The 16,323-nt window shown below is 46.2% G+C and overlaps 1 protein-coding gene across 1 annotated transcript; it reads right to left on the reverse strand.

The window, feature by feature from the left end:
• Window positions 1–7,495: 7,495 nt before the first annotated feature.
• LOC107547161 (putative olfactory receptor 52P1) lies at window positions 7,496–8,443 on the reverse strand. The gene has a single exon (XM_016225934.2). It carries the CDS (start codon window positions 8,441–8,443, stop codon window positions 7,496–7,498), a length of 948 nt encoding a protein of 315 aa, XP_016081420.2.
• Between the last annotated feature and the right edge of the window lie 7,880 nt (window positions 8,444–16,323).

Below are 16,323 nucleotides of genomic sequence, written 5' to 3' on the forward strand. Positions count from 1 at the left end.
ACACTGATGAAGCTTAGAGTTATGCCATATAGGGATACCCATAATGGAAAGGTCTCAGCCAAAGCATCTGAGATACAGAGTCAATTCACCTGTCCTGGGCAGCAGCGGCTTGGGAAAAAGTCAAAGGTGGATGAGCAAGTGATCAAAACGTTGAGATCAAAGACAACGGTAGAGATTCAAGTTTTACTGTGCAGAAGAAGGCAATAGTAAACCTTTTCCCCATTATTACCAAGGAAATTCTGCAGGTATACATACCAGGTGACCTTATGATAGAAGATGGGTCATTCTGAAGAGGGTGTGTCCTTGGAATCACTATGAGTTGGAAACGACTCGAAGACATTGGAAGAAGACCCTAAAACTTACTGTAATGGCTGGCACGTAGTAAGAGCTTAACAAATACTGTTAAAAGAAAAAAACCCATCAGGGTATGGATCGTATTTTTTACTTACTTTTACTATTCTCCTAAGCCTCTAGTATAGTTCTCTGCACCCAGGAGTTTCCCAGTCCACCCTGGAGATGGTGATAGTAATAATCAATAGCAACATCTTCATCATTTTCATTCTACCAACTTTTTTATTATTAATGGTATTTGTTAAGCACTTACTATGTATCAAACGCTGTTCTAAGAGCCAGGGTAGGTACAAGTTAATTAGGTTGGACACAGTTCCTGTCCCTCTTGGGGGTTAGAGGCTAAGTAGGAGGGAGAACAGGTATTTAATCCCCATTTTACTGTTGAGGAAACTGAGGCATAGAGAAGTTACTTTCCCAAGGTCATACAAAAAGCAATTGGGACAGTCAGGATTAGATCCCAGGTCATCTGACTCACAGGGCCATGATCTTTCCACTAGGCCATGCCCCTTCCCTAATCCTTCTTGCAAGGTTGTATTGTAATCTCCCAGGTGCTTAATATAGTGCTCTGCACATGTATACCATTTATGTCCATTATAACTTCCATCAACATCTTCATCGTCCCCATCAATAGCATTGATCAGGCACATCCTGGGTGCAAAGCCAGGGTGAGAAGCAGCATGGTTTAGTGGCAAGAGCATGGGCTTGGGAGCCAGAGGTTGTGGGTTCTAATCCCGGCTCTGCCACTTGTCTGCAGTGGGAACTTGGGCAAGTCACTTAACTTCTCTGTGCCTCTGTTACCTCATCTGTAAAATGGGGATTGAGACTGTTAAGCCTTAAGTGGGACAACCTGATTACCTTGTATCTACCCCAGTTCTTAGAACGGTGCTTGGCACATAGTAAATGCTTAACAAATATCATTATTATTATTATTATTAAGCCCTCCTCTAGGATTTTGAGGAGCCACAGAAGAAATGAAAGGTGTGGACCCTGCCCTCAAGCACTTACAATCTAAGAGGGAACACGAGAAGGCGTAACAGACTGAAATTCCTTAGTTATGAGTGTGAGAATGGATGTAAATGAGAACTAACAAGACAATGAATAAATCAATCACCCTTAACAGGTAAATACATAAGAATGCCATGGCCAGAAAGATGGAGATGAATGAGTTTGCAGTGCCTAGCCCTAATTCCCCTTATGCCCTTTAGTCTTACAGTCCATTTTTCATGGCACTGTGCCAGCCTGGTCTGTCTGTGCCACCTGACACCGAAGTTTCAACTGGCCTGCAGCATTGTTTGAAGCCCTCTGACCTGTCCCCTTAAAACACGAGATAGTAACCCTGTTTTATGTCTGTCTCCCCCTCTAAACTTTAATCCTCTTTTGGGCAGGGACTATGCCTAATGACCCTATTGTATTCAAATCTCTGAAGTGCTTAATACAGTGCCCTGCATACAATAAGCACTCAATAAATATGACTGATTGATTGAAGAGCCTGAAGTGATGCTGTGGCATTCATTCAATAGTATTTATTGAGTGCTTTCTATGTGCAGAGCACTGTACTAAGCGCTTTGAATGTAAAATTTGGCAACAGATAGAGACAATCTTTGCCCAGTGATGGGCTCACAGTCTAAATGGGGGAGAAAGATAGCAAAGCAAAACAGAACAGAACAAAACAAGTAGTCTGGCATAGATAACACCAAGATAAATAGAATCATAGATATATAATAATAATAATTGTGGTATTTGTTAAGAGCTTACTATGTGCAAAGCACTGTTCAAAGCGCTGGGGGATACAAGATGATCAGGTTGTCCCACCTGAGGCTCACAGTTTTTTTAATCCCCATTTGACAGATGAGGTAACTGAGGCACAGGGAAGCTAAGTGACTTGCCCAAGATCACACAGCTGACTACCGGCGGAGCTGGGATTAGAATCCATGACCTCTGACTCCCAAGCCGGCGTTTTTTCCACTGAGCCACGCTGCTTCTCATATATAAACATCATTAATAAAATAGAGTAATAAATATATACAAATATGCACAGTGCTGAGGGGAGGGGAAGGGGGAAGAACAGAGGGAGGGAGAAGGGGGAATGGGGAGGAGAGGAGGAGCAGAGGGAAAGGGGGGGGCTCAGTCTGGGAAGGCCTCCTGGAGGAGGTGAGCTCTCAATAGGGCTTTTAAGAGGGGAAGAGAGTTAGTTTGGCAGAGCTGAGGAGGATGGCATTCCAGGTCAGTGGTAGGACGTGGGCCAGGGGTCAAAGGTGGGACAGGTGCGAACAGGGGACCATGAGGAGGTGAGTGGCAGAGAAGCAGAGTGTACGAGGTGGACAGTAGAAGGGGAGAAGGGAGGTGAGGAAGGAGGGGACAGGTTTTGAGGGGACAGGTTGTGATGTGAGTGAGTGAGGAGTTTTTGTTTCATGAGAAAGTTGATAGACAACCACTGGAGGTTTTTTGAGGAGGGGTGTGACATGCCCAGAGCATTTCTGTAGGAAGATGATCCAGGCAGTGGAATGAAGAATAGACGGGAGAGGGGAGAGACAGAAGGAAAGGAGATCAGAGAGGAGGCTAATGCAGTAATCCAGTTGGGTATTATGAGAGCTTGTACCAGCATGGTAGTAGTTTGGATTGAGAGGACAGGGTGTATCTTGGCAATACTGTGAAGATGAGATTGGCAGGTGTTGGTGATGGATTGGATGTGTAGGGTGAATGAGAGAGCAGGGTCAAGGATGACACTAGGTTTGTGGGCCTGTGAGACGGGAAGGATGGTAGTGCCATCCACAGTGACAGATGTCAGGGAAAGGACAGGGTTTGAGAGGGAAGATAAGGAGCTCAGTCTTAGACATGTTGTGTTTTAGGTGGCGGGCAGACATCCAAGTGGAGATGTCCTGAAGGCAGGAGGAGATACGAGCCTGGAGGGAGGGGGAGAGAACAGGAGAGGAGATGTAGATTTGGGTGTCATCTGCATAGAGATGATAGTTGAAGCCATAAGAGCGAATGAGTTCACGAAGGGAGTGAGTATAGATGGAGAACTGAAGAGGGCCAAGAACTGACCCTTGAGGAACCCCTACAGTTAGTGGACGGGAGGGGGAGGAGGAGTACACGAAGGAGTCCGAGAATGAACAGCCAGTGAGATAAGAGGAGAACCAGGAGAAGAGTTAGATCAAATGTGGAGGAGAAGGGGATGGTCGACAATGTCAAAGGCAGCTGAGAGGTTGAGGAGGATTAGGAGAGAGTAGGAGCCATTGGATTTGGCTAGAAGGATGTTATTGGTTACCTTTGAGAGGGCAGTTTCTGTGGAGTGGAGGGGACAGAAGTCAGATTGGAGGAGGTCCAGGATAAAGTTGGAGTTAAGGAATTCAAGGCAGCGAGTGTAGACTCGTTCTAGGAGTTTGGAAAGGAAGGGCAAGATGGAGATAGGTTGATAACTGGAAGGGGAAGTGGGGTCAAGAGAGAGTTTTTTTAGGATGGGGTAGACATGGGCATGTTTGAAGGTAGAAGGGAAGAAGCCTTTGGAGAGTGAGTGGTTAAAGATGGAAGTTAAGGAGGAGAGGAGGGAAGGGGGGATAATTTTTATAAGGTGAACGGGAATGGGGTCCAAAGCACAGGTGGAGGGGGTGGCACTTGTGAGGAGGGAGATCTCCTCTGAAGATACTGCAGGGAAGGATGGGAAAGTAGGGGAGAGAGTTGGGACCTAGGGGGATGGAGAAATGGGAGGAGTGACTTTGGGGAGCTGAGACCTGATGGTGTTAATTTTTGTGATGAAGTAGGTGGCCAGATCGTTGGGGGGGGAGGGGAGAGGGGGAGGAACAGAGGGCCTGAGGAGAGAGTTAAAAGTTAAAAAAGGCAGTGGAGGCATCAATGAATTTGCAGTCCCTAGACCTGTTTTCAATTATGCCTCCTTGTCTCTAGATATATTTTTGACGGCTGCATGCCAGCCTGGTCTGTCTGTGCCACCTGACTTCTAGCTTTCAGCTGGGCTGCAGCAAAGTCTGAAGCCATCGGACCAGTCCCCTTTAAAGCATTTGATATTCACCCTACCCTCATACCCTCAGCACTTAAATATACATAATTTATTTTAACGTCTGTCTCCCCTTCTAGCCTTTAAGCTTCTTGTGGGCAGGGAATAGTTAATAATAACATTGGTATTTGGTAAGTGCTTACCATGTGCAGAGCACTGTTCTAAGCGCTGAGAGAGATACAAGGTAATCAGGTTGTCCCACGTGAGGCTCATAGTCTTAATCCCCATTTTTACAGATGAGGTAACTGAGGCACAGAGAAGTTAAGTGACTTACCCACAGTCACACAGCTGCCATGTGGCAGAGCCGGCATTCAAACCCATGATCTCTGACTCTCAAGCCTGGACTCTTTCCACTGAGCCACACTACATCTCTATTTCCACCAATTAAGGTGCATTGTACTCTCCCAAGTTCTTAGCTCAGTGCTCTGTATACAATAAGCACTCAGTAAGTACAGTTGATGGATCAGTAGATTTTATTAACACATAAATACCACCCTGGTCATTGGGCTGAGATGCGAAATCATCCTCCATGACCTGTTCCAATGTTCCCCACCATCCCCCTGCTAAAAATCTCTTCTTGACATCTCACCTAAATCCTTCAGCCTCTCTTTCAGTTTTCTTCTCTTCTCTTCTGCCTTGGCTGGAGGCAGAATACAGTTTTCCAATTTTCTTCAATAATCTCCTCTCCCTTCTCCTCCCTGCAATCCCTTCACTTACCCAACAGAAGGCGGCTTTCTTCAGATGATCAGGATCTCCCCTGAAGGTAATCTTTTCCATTCCCCTGCTTCCAAGGTGGACAATCCCTTCCGTCACCCAGATGAGATGGCTATCTAGTTGTTCCTCTCTTCAATAGTCTCTGGGAAGGGAGACTCCACACACTCCCTTGATCACTTACGCCAGTGTTTAAAACCTCTATATCACCTTGCCCCTTCCTACCTCTCCTCCCTTCTCTCTTTCTACTACCCACCCCGCACGCTCCGCTCCTCTGCCGCCCACCTCCTCACCGTCCCCCGGTCTCGCCTATCCCGCCATCGATCCCTGGGCCACGTCCTCCCGCGGTCCTGGAACGCCCTCTCTCCTCACCTCCGACAATCTAATTCTCTTCCCCTCTTCAAATCCCTACTTAAAGCTCACCTCCTTCAAGAGACCTTCCCAGACTGAGCTCCCCCCTTTTTCCCTCTGCTCCCTCTACCCACCCCCTTCACCTCTCCGCAGCTAAACCCTCTTCTCCCCCCTTTCCCTCTCCTCCTCCCCCTCTCCCGTCCCACCCCCTCAGTACTCGTCCGCTCAACTGTATATATCTTCATCACCCTATTTATTTTGTTTATTTTGTTTAATGAGATGTACATCACCCTGATTCTGTTTATTTGCCATTGTTTTTATGAGATGTTCTTCCCCTTGACTCTATTTATTGCCATTGTTCTTGTCTGCCTGTCTCCCCCGATTAGACTGTAAGCCCGTCAAAGGGCAGGGACTGTCTCTATCTGTTGCCGACTTGTACATTCCAAGCACTTAGTACAGTGCTCTACACATAGTAAGCGCTCAATAAATACTATTGAATGAATAAATTAGGAACAATAAGGAATATTAGAAAGCTCCTTATTTCACCCACCTTAATTTTGTCCCCCTGAAGCTAAAGTCTGTTAAGTCTGCAATTAACAAAGCAAATGATGGGTCAGTGTCCACCTCAGGAAAACCTTTCCTAAACTTGAAGAGGGCTATCCAGTTTCATCATACCTTCCTTGTCCTTTCCTTTTCCAAGTTAAACACTCTCAATTCCTCTTAGGAAATCTTTAATAATAATAAATACAGTACTTGTTAAGAGCTTACTATGTACCTGCACTACATTACCTGCTGGGGTAGATAGAAGATCATCAGGTTAGACACAGTCCCTGTCTCACAGGGCATGCACATTCTAAGTTGGAGGGAAGAGGATTTAGTGCCCACTTGACAGATGAGTTAACTGAGGCACAGAGAAGTTTAAGACCGCTCGAGGTCACACAACAAGCAAGTGGCAGAGCTGGTGTTAGAACCCATGTCTTTCTGACACCTGGGACCATGTTCTTTCCATTAGGCCACACTGCTATCCATCCATTTAATCACCCTGAGACCCCTATAAGGATCCTTTGTTCTCCAAGTCCTTGCCCAACCCTGGGAACCCAGGACTATGGTAAGCCATGGACTTAGTCCAGTTTGGCCAGGGATATGGTCAAGGGTCAGTAGCCTGCCTCATTCACCTTGGGACTCTGCCTGCTCTTCACTCTCAAATGGCACGGGGTCTCTGTTGCTGTCTCACCCCCGGCCACTCAGGATTCAGGTGCCACCAGGAGAGCACTGGGAATTCAGGTCCCCCTGCCCGCACCTGCCCAGACTGGGTTTGCAGCTTTCCAGGCTGGCAAGTAGAGCTGTATGCTTTATCAGGACCTGAGGGAGAGGAAGGCCTGTCCTGAGGGGAAAGAAAACATGCCCAACTGTTGCCCGCAAGGAAACTGCTGGCGGCCAGGTTGGGAGGGCTGGATGGAGAGAATGGAACAGAATCCAAATCAATAGCGGCCCCTCGGAGGCAGAGGTGAGACAGAACACAGTCATTCCCCACATTCCTGGTCATTTTCTTCATCTCTTTACATTCCAGCATCTCCCCAGGGACAGCTAACCTCCCTCAGAAGTCATATGAGCACAACATTGGACAGGCACTATGTTTGACCCCTTCCTTGGTATATTGATTGGTCTATCAATCAATCAACCAATCAATCAATTCATGGTATTTACTGAGTGCTTACTGTGTACACAGCACTCTACTAAGCACTTGGGAAAAGTGCAATGCAGTAGAGTTGGTAGAGGTGATCTGAGCTCACAAGAAACTTACAGACTGCAGGGAAAGCCAGGTGTTAAAATAAATTGCAGAGGGCAAATAATAAAGTACAATGATATTTACATAAGTGCTGGGGGGGTTGGAGTGAGTAGCGAGTGCTTAAGGGGTACAAAGCCAAATGCATAGTCAACAAAGGGGCAAGAGTGGAAGGGAAAATGAGGACTTTGTCTAGCCCAGAGGATGGCATAAAATAAGAACTGGTTAAATCAGGGAGCACATGGAACAGAAGGGGCTGGCCTCTGGCCCCCTCCCTTCATTCTCTACTGGGCTTTTGTCCCAGGGCAGTGGCCCAGGTGCTTGGTGACCATATCCCGAATCTCCTTTGTCCTTACCCCAAAGATGACTGGGTTGAACAGAGAGGGGATAAGGAGGTAGAGGTTGGCCAGGAGGATGTGGCTGTGGACTGGGATGGAGCGGCCAAAGCGGTGGATGATTGCAGAGATGAGGGCAGGGCCATAAGTGACGAGAACGACCGACAGTTGGGCAGAGCAGGTGCTGAGGGCACGGAGGCGGGCCCCACGGGAAGACAAGTGCAACACGGCCCACAGGATCAGGGCATAGGAGGCCCCGATGAGCGGACAGTCAAGGCCCACCACCAGGACGACCAAGAAGAGGCCGTAGATACGGTTGGGCCCGGTGTGCCCACAGGCCATCTTGACCACCGCCATGTGGTCGCAGTAGGTGTGGGCGATGACTGTCCGGCAGAAGGTCAGCTGTCTGAGCAGCAGGGGAATGGGCAGAATCAAAACCATCCCTTTGGCCAGAGCCATCAGCCCCAGACGGCACACCAAGGAGCCGGTAAGCACAGTTGTGTAGCGCAGGGGGTCGCAAATGGCCACGTAGCGGTCGAAGGCCATGGCCACCAACACGGCGGAGCGCACCACAGAGGTGCCGTGGATGAAGAACATCTGGAGCAAGCAGGCATCCAGGCTGATGTCCTGGACACCGAACCACAGGAGGCCGAGGACCTGGGGCATCATGGCCAGGGTGGAGACCAGGTCAGCCAGCAAGAGCATGGCCAGCAGGTGGTACATGGGCTTGTCCAGGGCAGACTCCGTCACCAGCAGGAACAGGATGATGCTATTGCCCAGGAGAATGGCGGCGAACATGAAGAAGAAGGGTAGGGACAGCCACAGGTACATGTCCTCCAGGCCGGGGATGCCCTTCAGGATGAAGATCACAGGGCTGGACTGGTTGAACTTTGGCATGGCTGGCTGTTCTGGGCAACTGTGTTTTGGCAAGCTCTCTGATTTCTTGTAAGAAGACTGTTGATAGAAATACTTCTCAGTACCTGGACACTGGAACTATCCACCTTTGCTCCTCCCTCGTCTCTACAGTTCAAGGTCACCTCCTCCAGGGACCTCTTCCCGACTAGACCACCCTACTCACTTATCACTCAACAAAACCTGTGATGCTTTTATCCCCTTCAATTTGTGCTTACCATCCAACCCTGTTTGGGTATCCTGGATTTGACGACTGGGGGTGATTTCACTAGGCCTGATTTCACTTAGGCCCTTTAGTTTTATAGTCCATTTTTGATGGCAGTGTGCCAGCCTGGTCTGCCTGTGCCACCTGACTCCTAACTTTCAACTGGGCTCCAGCAGTGTCTGAAGCCCTCAGACCTGTCCCCTTTAACATGAGACAGTCACCCCAAACTCAGATCCACAGCACTTATGTACAGATCCATAATTTATTTTCATTAATTCATTCAATCATATTTATTGAGCGCTTACTGTTTGCAGAGCACTGTACTAAGTGCTTGAAAAGTGCAATTCGGTAACAGAGACAATCCCTACCCAACAATTATGTTGACAACATTACGTCTTTTTTAATGTCTGTCTCCCCATCTAAACTCTAAGCTTTTTATGGGTAGGGATTATGTTTACCAACCTTATTGTATTCAAATCTCCAAATTGCTTTGTAAAGTGCTCTAGGATTGAGTGATTGAAGAGCCTAAGGTGTTGCCATGGCTTTGAAAGTGGAAGCATTAATGAGTTTGCAGTCCGTGGTCTAATTTTTAATCATGCCACCTTGTTGCCTGATTCATTTATAATGGGATCATGCCAGCATGGTCTGCCTGTACCACCTGACTTCTGGCTTTCAGATAGACTGCAGAAATTTCTGAAGCCTTCAGACTTGCCTCATTTAATAATAATAATAATAATAATAATAATGGTATTTGTTAAGCGCTTACTATAAGCCAGGCACTTTACTAAGCACTGGGGTGGATATCAGCAAATTAGGTTGGACACAGTCTTTGTCCCATGAAGGGCTCACAGTCTCAATTCCCATTTTATAGATGAGGTAACTGAGGCACAGAGAAGTGAAATGACTTGCCTAAGGTTAAAGTGGCAGAGCCAGGATTAGAACCCATGACCTTCTGACTCCCAGGTTTGGGTTCTATTCACTAAGAGAACGGGCTTGGGAGTCAGAGGTTGTGAATACTAATCCTGGCTTTGCCACTTGTCTTCTGTATGACCTTGGGCAAATAACTTCACTTCTTTGTGCCTCAGGTACCTCATCTGTAAAATGGGGATTAAGAGTGTGAACCTCATGTGGAACAAGGATTGGGTTCAACCTGATTACTTGTTATCTATCCTAGCATTTATAATAGTTATTATTCTGCCTTGCTGCTTGAAGCACTTGATATTCACCTCAACGTCAGACCCACAGCATTTACATACATGTAATTTATTTTAATGTCTGTCTCCCTTTCTAGTTTTTAAACTTCTTGTGGGCAGGGAGTATTTCCACCAAATTGCCCAGTATTCTCCCAAGTTCTTAGCACACTGCTCTGTACACAGTAAGCACTCAGTAAGTACAGTTGATGGATCAGTTGATTTTATTAACACAAAAGCACCACCCTGGTCACTGGGCTGAGATGTCAAACCATCCTCAATGACTGGTTCCAATGTTTCCCACCCCCTGTACTAAGAAGCTCTTCTTCACATCTTACCTAAATTCTTCAGCCTCACTTTTAGTTCCTTCCTCTTTCTTCTGCCTTAGCAGGAGGCAGAGAACAGCTTGCCAATCTTCTTCCATAACCCCCTCTCCTTTCTCCTCCCTGAAATCCTCTTCACTTACCGAATGAAAGGCTGCTTTCTTCAGATGACGAGGACTCCCTCAGAGGTCATCTTCTCCATTCCCCTGCATCCAAGATAGACAGTCCCTCACCTCACCCAGACGAGATGGCTATTCAGCTGTTCCTCTGTTCAGTAATCTCTGGGAATGGAGACTCTACACCCTCCCTTGGCCACTTACTCCACTGTTTAAACCCTCTAAGCATTCAGGAAGCTCCTCTTTTCACCCATCCTTTATTTTTACCTCTGCAGCTTAAGTCTGTTAAGTGTGCTATAAACAAAGGAAACGATGGGTCAGCGTCCACCCTAGGAAAAGCTTTCCTAAACTTGAAGAAGGCTCTCCACTCCCCTCATCACTTCCTCATCCTTTCCTTTTCCAAGCTAAAAACCCTCAGGTCTCTTTAAGAATCTTTTAATAATTAAAAAGCTCATTGTGGGCAGGGAATATGTCTGTTTTATTGCTACATTGTACTCTCCCAAGTGCTCAGTACAATGCTGTGTACACAGTAAGAGCTCAGTAAATATGACTGGTTGATTGATAAATGCATACAGAACTTTATTAAGTGCTTACTGTGTACTTGCACTGTACTACACAGTGGGGTAGATAGAAGATCATCAGGATAGACACAGTCCCTTTTTCACAGTGCCCTCAGAGTCTAAATTAGAGTGGGGAGAATTTAATCCCCAATTTACAGATAGGATATCAGAGACACAGAGAAGTTAAAGAGACTGTCCAAGATCAACACAACTTGCAAGTGACAGAGGTGGGATTAGTACCCCAGGTCTTTCTTGTATCCAGGTCCTTTCTCTTTTTTCCATCCTCTTAATCTTTCTGGGATCCCTATAAAGACCCTCTGTTCTGAGTCCTTGCACAATTTTAGGTCCCCATTACTGTGGAAAGCTGTGGACACCGTCCAACAGGCCCACGGATGTGGTCAAAGGTAAGCAAGCACCCTGCTTCACTCACCTTGGCACTCTGCCCACTCCACACTCTCACCTGGCACAGAGCCTTTGCTACTGGCCCACCCCTGGCTGCTCAGGAGAGCATTGGCCACTCAGGTACCCCATCTGCAGTTGCCTAGGCTGAGGTTGCAGTTCTCTAGCCCAGCAAGTAGAGCTGGATGATTTATCAGGACCTTGAGGAGAGGAAGGCCTGTGCTTAGGGAAGAGGAACCACGCCCCTCTGTGACTCTCAAGGAGATGGCGGGGGACAGTTGGGAGGGCAGGATGGGGAGATGGATCAGAGTCCAAATCAGCAGCAGCCCCCAGCGGGCAGAGGTGAGGTGGAGCACAGATGCTCCCCACATCCCTGAGCACTTTCTGTGTCCCCCTAGACCCCAGCATCTCCCTAGAAATAGCCAACTACCCTCAGAAGTCACATGCACCCTGTCTCTGCCCTTCCACCTAGAACCTCCTCCTCCTCCAATCTTCCCCCTTCCCCAGATCCTGCTGAAAATCTCATCTCTTTCAGGAGACAGTCCCCTATCCAAGGTGTGTCAACCCAATAGACATCCTTAGTACTTAGTACTTAGGGTACAGTCATTTCTGCTACCACATAATAGTTGTGCTCTCCAACAACCTCAACCTTATGGAAAAAATGCTTGACTGTTCTCAGTCCTTGACAAGTTCCGTGCTTCTGTGCACAATCATTTTTTCCCTCACCAAATCTTCCTGTGCCATCTTGTGGATCATGTATTTATCCAGGCAGAGACATAGCATTCCACTCAAAATAAGTAATGAAAATGCATGTTAGAGCAGACTGAGTGAATCACCTACCTCACTCTCATCTCTCTCACCATCAATCCTTTGCTCACGTCTTCTCTCCTGCCTAAAACTCCCAGCCCAAAAACTTCCTCCCCCTACACATCCAACTGACCACCACTCCCCATCTTCAAAGCCCTACTAAAGACATTACCCCGCTGTGCTGAATATTTGGGTGTGTACCACTTAAACTCTTTGATACTCCAGCTCCACAGCATACACTATGTCCCCTATCTGTACTTTATGTTATTGTCTGTTTCCCCCATAATAATAATTAATAATTATGTTATTTATTAAGTGCTTGTGTTGTGTCAAGTACTGTCATATGCATTGGGATAAATACAAATTACTCAGATTAGATGCAGTAGTCCCTGTCTCACATGGAGCTCACAGTCTAGAAGAGAGGGAGAACAGGTATTGGTTCCCCATTTTACATCAAGAACTTAATTGACTTGCTCTAGGTCACAGAGAAGGTATGTGGCAGAGCTGAGATTGGAACCCAGGTCCCAAACCCATCATGCTCTTTCCATTAGGCAACACTGTCATACTCTTCAGACTGTAAGCTACATGTGGACAAGGATTATGTCTACCAACTGTATTGGCATGAACTCTCCTAATCACCTAGCACAGTGCTCTGCATAAAGTATTCAGTAAGTACCATTAATGGAATGATTGACATCTCCTCCAAGAAGCCTTTCCTAAGATCTCTTTCCTCACCCTATTTTCTCTCCCTACTGCCTCACCCATGCACTTAGTCCTACCTTTTAAACACCCCCACTCCTTCGCCCACAGCACTTATGAACATATCCTAATACTTGGTTGCTTCTCTTATCTGTAATTCATGGCTCAGTGGAAAAAGCACGGGCTTGGGAGTCAGAGGTCATGGGTTAGAGTCCCAGCTCTGCCACTTGTCAGCTGTGTGACTGTGGGCAAGTCACTTAACTTCTTTGTGCCTCAGTTACCTCATCTGTCAAATGGGAATTAAGACTGTGAGCATCACGTGGGACAACCTGATTACCCTGTATCTACCCCAGCGCTTAGAACCGTGCTCTGCACATAGTAAGCGCTTAACAAATACCAACATTATTATTATTATTATTTAATATCTGTCTCCTTCAGCAGCTGGAGGTCAATGGGAAGAGGGATCAGGGAGACGATGGGGATGGGAGTTTGAGGAAGGAATTAAACACCTGGAACAACATTCCAGGCCTGAAGCAGAATGTGGTCAAGGATCATTAGCAGTATAGATGAGAGGTCCCCATGGGAGAGAGCTGATAGAGTGATTTAAAGCCAATGATAAGGAGTTTCTGTTTGATGCCTAGATGAATGGTTTTTTGAGGAGTGGGGATATTTGAATGATTTTTTAAAAAATCCAAGCAGCAGAGTGAAATATAGGCTGGATAGGGGAGCAATAGGATACAGGGAGGTCAACAAGAAGGCTGATGCAGTAGTCAAAGTGGGAAATGATGAGTGCTTGGATTAGGGTGATAGCAGTTGGGATGGAAAGGAAAGGGCAGATTTCTGAGAGGGTGTGAAGGTAGAAGTGAAAGGATTTGGTGACAGATGGAATATGTAGATAGAGTGAGATGAGTGGAGTATAATGGTTATGGGCTTGTAATAATGATGATGATGATGATGATGGTATTTGTTAAGTGCTTACTATGTTCCAAGCACTGTTCTAAGCTCTATGAGACAAAGAGGATGTCTACAGTGTTAAGAGAGGCAGTAGGAGAACAGTGTTTGGACGGGAAGGCAAAGAATTCTGTTTTGGATAAGTTAAGTTTGATTTGTCAGCTGGACATCCAAGTAGAGATGTCCTGGAGGCAGGAGGAAATGCAAGACTGCAGAGATGGAGAGAGCTCTGGGTTGGCGATGTAGATTTCAGAATTCATTCATTCATCCATCCATTCATTCATTCAATAGTATTTATTCATTCATTCATTCATTCAATAGTATTTATTGAGCGCTTACTATGTGCAGAGCACTGTACTAAGCGCTTGGGATGGACAAGTCGGCAACAGATAGAGACAGTCCCTGCCGTTTGACGGGCTTACAGTCTAATCAGGGGAGACAGGCAGACAAGAACAATGGCAATAAATAGAGTCAAGGGGAAGAACATCTCCTAAAAACAATGGCAACTAAATAGAATCAGGGTGATGTACATCTCATTAAACAAAATAAACAAAATAAATAGGGTGACAAAGATATATACAGTTGAGCAGACGAGTACAGTGCTGAGGGGGTGGGATGGGAGGGGGGAGGACGAGAGGGAAAGCGGGGAAAAGAGGGTTTAGCTGTAGAGATGTGAAGGGGGGTTAGAGGGAGCAGAGGGAAAAAGGGGGGAGCTCAGTCTGGGAAGGCCTCTTGAAGGAGGTGAGTTTTAAGTAGGGATTTGAAGAGGGGAAGAGAATTAGATTGTCTGAGAATCCCCATGGAGGCTTTTGGGGCAAATGATCCTGACTCCACCACTTGTCGGATGTGTGACCTTGGGCAAGTCAGTTAACTTCTCTGTGCTCCGATTACCTCATCTGTAAAATGGAGATTAAGTCTGTGAGCCCCATGTGGGAAAGAGACTGGGTTCAACCTGATTTGCTTGTACCCACCCCAATGCTTAGTACAGTGCCTGGAACATAGTAAGCACTTAATTACCACAATTATCATTAGTATTATTATTATTATCTCCAAGGGAATGGGTGTAGGTGGAGAATAGAAGGGGACAAAGAGCTAATCCTTAGCTCACAGTCAGGGGATGGGTGACAGATGAGGAGCCTGCAGAATAATAATAATTATGGTATTTGTTATTTGCCAAACACTGTTCTAAGTGCTGGAGTAGGTACAAGGTAATCAAGTTGTCCCACGTGGGGCTCACTGTCTTAATACCCATTTGACAGAAGAGGTAACTGAGGCACAGAGAAGTTAATAGGCTTTCCCAAGGTCACACAACAGACAAGTGGCCGAACCAGAATTAGAACCCACATCCTCTGACACCCAAGCCTATGCTCTTTCCACTAAGCTACGCTCCCTTCCAGCAGCCAAGCTTACTCTCCCCAGCACTTTGTACTGTTCTCTACACACAGTAACCCCTCAATGAAGCAAGTGCAGAGCACTGTACTAAGCACTTGGGAGAGCATAACAGAATGAGAAGATGTGCTTCCAGCCCATAATGACTGAATACTGTTAATTGAATGATTTATCTGGTTTATGCCATGTCTGTTACCACCTCAACATTCTTAGGAACTCATGGATTTATTTGTTCTTGATTCAACTACAAACTACGTGATTATTCCAGCTCTCTCTTCTCATCCTAACTACCGTGCCCTCATCTAATCTCCGACGGCTTGTCTGCCTTCCTTGGCTTGCCTCGCTGTTGGTGTTTGGTGAGACTCCAAAAACACCGGGTGCGATCAGTGCTCTGCCCACAACAGGGACCCCAGAAATAACAATGACCCAGACACCCCCAATGCAACCATTCATGAATGACAATCCAAATCAGTTAATTAGTCAATCAGTGGAATTTTGCAACCACTCACAGATGATGTTCTAATCAATCAGTGGCATTTGCTGAGTGCTCACACTGTGGGCCGAGCACTGTCTTAAGCGCTTGGGAGAGTATAATATCACACTACAGCAGAGTTGACAGACACGTTCCTCCAAAATTTCAAAGCTCTGCTACACGTACCGGAGCTGGATAACTGATGACTGGGGGAATGAAGGACTTCACATCTCTGAGAAATGTAATTTCAGGCAGTGAGTGTTAAAAGAATAATTTTTCAGTCAGTTCATAGCATTTATTCTGTGAGCCTCAGTTTCCTTATCTGTTAAATGGAGATTAAACATTGGTTCTCTCTTCTTTTTTGTCAGTGAGCCTAATGTGGGGCAGGGAGTATGCCTGGTCTGATTGTATGTTATCTATCCCATTGCTTAACATTGCTTAGCATATAGTTAGCAATGAACAAATACTACACTTATTATATTAATAATAATTAATTATTATTATTTATTAGGCCAACAATTATTGTTATATGACCTGGGGAAAAAATTAAGTTTGGTTAAAGCCTCTTGGAGGAGATGAGATTTCAGGAGAGCTTTGAAAATGGGCAGAACTATGGTGGTAAATCTGGCAGATTTGAAAAGGGAAAATGGAGGGAGGGAATGAGCTAGGGGCAGGTGAGAATGGGCAAAGTGAGGGCGAGGGACAGTGAGATTGTTCTCCTGGGAGGAGCTAGGAAACTGATCTTTTAAACAGA

The sequence above is a fragment of the Ornithorhynchus anatinus genome, chromosome 2, assembly GCF_004115215.2.
Source record: "Ornithorhynchus anatinus isolate Pmale09 chromosome 2, mOrnAna1.pri.v4, whole genome shotgun sequence".
In the NCBI taxonomy this organism is placed as follows: domain Eukaryota; kingdom Metazoa; phylum Chordata; class Mammalia; order Monotremata; family Ornithorhynchidae; genus Ornithorhynchus; species Ornithorhynchus anatinus.

What these genes read in the sequence shown, in the direction of transcription:
- LOC107547161 (XM_016225934.2), bottom strand. Translation starts at nt 8,443, where the DNA reads ATGCCAAAGTTCAACCAGTCCAGCCCTGTGATCTTCATCCTGAAGGGC.